The sequence below is a fragment of the Salvia hispanica genome, chromosome 2 (genome assembly GCF_023119035.1).
Source record: "Salvia hispanica cultivar TCC Black 2014 chromosome 2, UniMelb_Shisp_WGS_1.0, whole genome shotgun sequence".
Taxonomy (NCBI): domain Eukaryota; kingdom Viridiplantae; phylum Streptophyta; class Magnoliopsida; order Lamiales; family Lamiaceae; genus Salvia; species Salvia hispanica.
The window spans coordinates 37,286,647-37,292,948 of record NC_062966.1 but is presented as its reverse complement, the minus strand read 5'-3'; the positions used below and the strand labels follow the sequence as shown (position 1 = coordinate 37,292,948).

Genomic DNA, 6,302 nt, shown 5'->3' with positions numbered 1-6,302 from the left:
ATTTAATATGTAACTAAGTGACTCCTAAATAGTATACTACGTCTCCTCATGTCTTAATATAATAAAAGAATAGCTATTAGGCTAAACTAATTGTCTTGCATATTTCAATTGATCACAACAAACTTTTCAGTCTCAATGATTGGTACCAAGAGCCTCGCTACGATAATAACTTGGGAAAAATCTAAACCTAGCTATTTGTTTTGACTATGAAGCAACACGGGCTACATTTGAATTACTTGAATCATATCCAGAGATGCGGTTAATTTTGAAAGTGCCTACGAAGCAAAACTGCCTTTTGAGGATAGTAAAAGTGTTTGATTGCAAATACCATATATTATTACTCTGCGTCTATTAAATATATGAACTACTATCATTTCAAATTATAAGCTTCTTAATCCAACTAAATACTATTAATAATTTAGGTGTCCTGGAAGAGCGTGCACGACGGATCCGTGGTGTCCTCGACTTTCTGGCTCGATACGGCCATGATGGAGTTGTCGCTTGCGCTCTTTTGCCAGTATTTGTTGTTGTTGGTGAACCGGAGGCTCACGTATCTGCTGTCCGCCGCTGATTGCTCCACTGCCACCATGACCGCCGGGTCGGACATGCTGCCGATTCCGTCGCCCATGGTGCCGTCGTCCTTGCAGTACACAAAAGGGTTTTTCTCTACGCTTGGGACGTAGAGCACAATGGAGTTTGGAAGCGGTTTAATTGCCATGTCTCTCCAACTTCAAAAAATTAACAATCATTAATTACGGTTAGTAATATCAAAATACTCATTCCGCTCCCCATTAAATGTCTCATTTCCTTATTTGGAAGATTGAAAAGTAGAAATGCCAAAGCTTGAGGTTATTTGTGTTTGTGTTTGTGTGTCTTTGTACAAATGCATCAATAATTAATTAATTTGGGCACATGATTAATTGTTTGTGTTTTTAATTATTTATTAGTAGCATATCTGCATTTGATCTCTCGATAACATCTTCCTTCATTAAAAAAATCATGATAAAAGAGATTCCTTTGGCACATGAGTACAGAACAAAAACTTGTGGAATAACCATATTCTCTCATTGTTATCTCCAAAAAAAAAAAAGTGACCATTTTGTACATAACTTCAATGAGATACTACGAATTAATCCTATTCTTATGAAACTCGGATTATTTTGTTAAAGTAGCTTCATATATTCTTATGATTACAATAATAAATTGTTATTTTATTTTGGGCACATGGGCTCTCTATTTTAATTAATTATCTTGACATAATTTTTTATAGTTCGCCCAAATAAATTGTTTTGGGCACATGGGCTCTCCTCAATCAATCTTGACAAGTATAAGAGTGGTGCACCAAAGTAGAAAAAAATCTTTAATTTCTAGATGTTAAAACCAATTGTTTTGTCGAAAATGTTACAATAGTTATTATGTTTGAATCACGTTACGCATTAGAATTATCAAATTGATTATAGATTAGTTAAAATAGAATTTCTCGAAAAAATTATGTACTCCGTAGTAGGGTCTTATTCTAATGCTTATAGCAGCATAATCCAAAATCAAGACTAAATCTCCATCCTTGGATTTTAAAATGAGTGGATGAGATTAAAGCTCACAAATCTCAATAAATAGTAGACAAAATATCAACAAAAGGGTAATATCGTCATTATGTTATCATATGATAATTTTCGTGGGTGTTTTTTTATATCAACATTGTGTATTACAAATATCAACAATATGACATTAGAATATCAATACAAGGACAAGAAAATATCAACACATTTTTATTGAGATTGGACATGCATAATATTGAGATTTTGCCTAAAATATATTGAGATTTTTTGTTGCATTTGTTGATAAAAGCTGTTTATCAACATGTACGAAAATTGAAATATAATTTATCAAATTTCATCACCCGAACATCGTCGGAACATATGCAATTGAGATCTCGTTGGAATCCTTATTAAATTATCTTTAATTTGATATATTTTTTGCGAAAAAAATAATTTAAATTGAAAGAGTTACGTAAATTTAAAGATTTGAGATGATTTTGAGGAAAGAGAAAGTAGTTAATTACTACGTGACATTAATACCCTTTTAATTTAATTAATAATTATTTAAATTTAAAATATATTACACTTGACATTATATTAACCATAAAATTTTTTAATCTAATAGTTGAAAATTGGTCTCAATTTGGAATTGGTAATTAGTTAGCAATTGATTACATCCCTCCCTCCGTACCTCCGTAGTAAATCCTATCACACATGTTGTATTATGTGACGTACCAATTAAAAACAATAAAAGGAAAAATAAGATTCCCTCTACATAGGCCACGTGAAATTTCAGTAGTAAAATAATTTATTATTTAGGAGAAATGTTTTAATAAGTAGATATTATCTCGACAAACGTATCAAGATTGGTTTGGATTATCCAACCCTCGACAAACGTATCAAGATTGGTTGGGAATAAACTCACTAATACTTTCATTTCTCAAGAACGATCATATCCAACCAACTAGAAAATGAAAGATTTATATGTAATGACGATCTTCATTATTTAAGCTATATTTTATTAATCCTGAGTAGTATCATTTATATTCTCGAGGTAAAAACTTATCCGCATCCGAATACACATTGGTGGTTTTCGGATATAATCTATGATTGAGTAGTAAGATTATTTTAGTTGGAGGACTAGTTAATTATCACATAATTATCCATCTAAAATTGAGTCGTGAGATCAATCTAATGAACCAAACATATTACTCCTTGCGTCCCATAAAAGATGGCACACTTTTCTTTTTAGTTTGTCTCACAAAAGATGTAACATTTCCATTTTTGGAAAAATTTCTTTCTCACATGAAATATAAAAATTATATTTTCTCACTCCATTTAACACACAAAATAAAACCTCCTAGAATCTCGTGTCGTCCCACAAGTGTGACATCTTTTGTGGAACGGAGGGAGTACATATTTAATCCCAAGATACAATCTTGCAAACCGAACAGACCCAATGCTCATAAGATCTAATTGAATTGAATATATGAAGTTAAATTTATCCATACATTTTAAATAATAAAAATAAGTAAATTTCGCTATTTGCTAATTTAAAATGTATGGATAAATTTAAATGTGAATACACATTCGCATCACATCTTTAATTTCTAGCATGACCAGTTTTATACTACACCCGCACAATTTATGCATCCATAACATAATTTTCATACACAAGAAAAAAAACATAATTTTCATACACACAAATATATACAATTAATAGACAATCATATATATTCTCTTAAAATAGGTAGTGAATCTAGTGATTGTTTATCTGTATGTAAGTTTAGTTATTTAGCCTTATTTGGCAAACATTATAGAAATTGTTTTTAATGTATATTTGAATTTTCAAAGAGGGAATATAATTCAGCAACTATCCATATTATTTGACTAATGAAGATATTTTTATTTTCGTTAAGGCTAGAAAACCAATAATGTCTTCTCTATCCTTTTGTTTTTATGCTTTACTATTGGGCTTTCGTTTGCCAGTCCATTGTTATTGATTGGGCTCCATTATGTGAGTCTCTTTCTTTTTAGTTCCCTTTTTTATAAGTGGGATTGTCATCCGTTGCTAATTTTTCTTAACTTGCTAACTCATTAATGTAGTGTATTAAAAATGTTAACACGATGAAACTTTTAAAGAGATGTAATTCAACCTGTGTTTAACGTTTTTGTTACCATCTAGATGAAGATCTAATGGTTTGGACTGGAAGTATATTACTTCTTTTATTCCATAGTAATGGAGGCAAAAATTTTCTGCATTGAGATTAAGAAAAATTGTGTTAGGTGAGTTAAGTAAAGAAAGAATAAAATGGAAAATGAAAAAGGTAGAGAGATGAAGAGAGAAAAAAGTAAGAGAGAATAAAGTATGTGTGAAAAAATGTGTTGACTTTTACTAAAAAGGAAAATGACTCTATTACTATGGAACATACCAAAATAGTAAAATGACTCTATTACTATGAAATGGAGAGAGTGTTATTTGATCATGAGTTATTTTTAGATGAAGATCTAATGGCTTAGATTGGAAGTATATAATTATTTGAAATGAGTTATTTTTAGATCTAGTTATTTAGCCTTATTTTCTAAACATTATTGAAATGTTTTGAGAGTATATTTGAAGTTTTAAAGTGGGAATTTAGTAGCCATCCATATTTGTTTATTAGTAATGAAGGAGTATATTTTTAGTTTTGTTTTACTGCTTACTGGGCCATCGTTTGCCAGCCCATTACTATTGGGCTCCACTACGGGCTTCTCTTTCCTCTTTTATAAATGGGCTGTGAATACGTTCTTTTAAAATGATTACTAACAGTATTCCCTGTCCCTGAAAATTTGTCATTTTTTCAATTTTCGTCTATCCCTAAAAATTTATCACCTTTTACTTTAAAAATTTTGGTAATGGGTCTCACATTCGTACTGTCGAACGGATGGAGGAAAAACATATGCAACTAAAAACACACTACATAATGCGTAAAGATAAAAACAAAAAAGTTAAGGAGAGAATTATATCTTTTGCAAAGTCAAAATATTATCATAACAATGAGATAGATCGAGAGAGAGAAGCCTTCTCTTATTTCATCTGAGAAGGGTTTTGGTGAGTTTTAGACTAAGCTAAGATATAAACCACACCAATTACATTGAAGCCTATAATTAAAATATATAAATCTATCCATTACTTTGAGCGACAAGCTTTCTCAACAGGCCCAATTTGTCTCGCAAACTGCACACAATTAACAAATAATCACTTCATTAGTGAGTCACTAAAACACAGATACACATGTGGGTGTGTGAAACTGTGAATAGAATTTCTCTTATTGGAACAAAAGCACAAAAGGGGACCTGAAAATAGACTTCTACTTTCTTTCTCAGAGTGGCATATTCCTTTTTCAATTGCTGGAAAGTTCTCTTGCAACTGCAAAAACAACAAATAATTGATCAATCACAATTTAAGATCATCAGTTTCCATATATTCTCATATGAAATTGTGTAGTTTTAATTTGACAATTTTCTTATATGAAAAGAGAACTTTGAGATATACTCCCGCCGTGTTAAAATTAGACATAATGTAGTGCTACACGAGTTTTAATTAAAGTGACCAGCGTATTGTTAGTGAAAAACTAGTCACATATTAAAGGCAACTAATCTAACCATTATTAAAAATATATTGTAAGTGGATAAAGTGATAACTATAGAGTAGGAAGATATATAAGTCATAAGTTGACATATTAAGAGCAATATATTGTGAGGCATATATAAAAAGAAATTAATTTTTATGGTCCCGAATAAATGGAATATAAATGTAAATATAGCAAAATTATTACCCATCAGCATTTCCAACTCTGCAGTGCTCTTTAAATTGTGTACACTCACTTTTCACCCTTTTAGCTCCAATGCTGTAAAATCACATGTACGGAAAAGGTTATTATCACTCCAAAAAAAGAAAGAGAGAATATTCCTCACAGGACTGTAAATTCTTGAAGAATCTATCTTCATAATGGATTAATAATTATAAGGAGTAACTTTTTTTATTTATTTTTACAAATTAAATTTTGTCATGTATATACCTTGAACTGCTGCCCTTAAATTGATGCATCAAGCACTCCAGCTTCGAAAAATCCAGAGGACTCTTCTCCCTATCAATTTAAATGAATTAATAAGCTAGAAATTATGATAATCTTATTACTATTTCAAAGTGTGACTATGAAAAACTCACAAGGCTTGCTCTATATTTTGGATAAGTCGAGCCGAATCGCGGTAGTACAACGTCACAACTTCTTCGACGAAATTCGGATTGGCATCATCTTGTAGCTCTTCAAGCTGAATAAATTGTTCATCCAGATATCCCTGCACAAAATTAATTTCAAAATCAAGAATTAGGAAAAAAAAATAACACTAGTAAATTAATTTCCTTCTTTTTTTTGCATTTATGCAAAATACACTTAGATTAATCGACATGACATAGGAATATATGTGAAAAATGATGTCTATGACATGTATCCACTTGCATGGATGTGAACATTATTCAAAGTAATTTTGATTGGACCTTACAAAATTACAATGGAATGCAGCTAATTGGTGAAAGATAGGAATTAGTGGTGTTGGATATTTACCTGATCAAAAAGGGTTTGCTTCATGTTAGCTAGCTGTCTATGCATGATTCTTGGGTGCAAAATTTTGAACCTAGAGAGAAAATTGATGGTAGAGAGAGATTGGTGTGTTATGGATATGGGATTGGAATGAGGTTAGCATTTGAAGGCTTTATATAGG

General features: G+C 30.9%; 1 protein-coding gene across 1 annotated transcript; it reads right to left on the bottom strand.

The window, feature by feature from the left end:
- Positions 1–4,510: 4,510 nt before the first annotated feature.
- Positions 4,511–6,302, bottom strand: LOC125208518 (histidine-containing phosphotransfer protein 4). The gene is made up of 6 exons (XM_048108152.1): positions 6,146–6,302; positions 5,749–5,879; positions 5,600–5,668; positions 5,357–5,428; positions 4,875–4,947; positions 4,511–4,755 (listed from the first exon to the last, which is right to left on the bottom strand). The coding sequence occupies exons 1-6, from the start codon at positions 6,188–6,190 to the stop codon at positions 4,708–4,710; spliced, it is 438 nt and encodes a 145-aa protein (XP_047964109.1). The 5' UTR covers positions 6,191–6,302; the 3' UTR covers positions 4,511–4,707.

What these genes read in the sequence shown, in the direction of transcription:
- LOC125208518 (XM_048108152.1), bottom strand. Translation starts at nt 6,190, where the DNA reads ATGCATAGACAGCTAGCTAACATGAAGCAAACCCTTTTTGATCAG. An exon ending in CAAAATATAGAGCAAGCCTT is followed by an intron (nt 5,669 to 5,748) that starts GTGAGTTTTTCA and finishes TTAAATTGATAG; the next exon opens with GGAGAAGAGTCCTCTGGATT. An exon ending in AGAGTTGGAAATGCTGATGG is followed by an intron (nt 4,948 to 5,356) that starts GTAATAATTTTG and finishes TTGTTTTTGCAG; the next exon opens with TTGCAAGAGAACTTTCCAGC.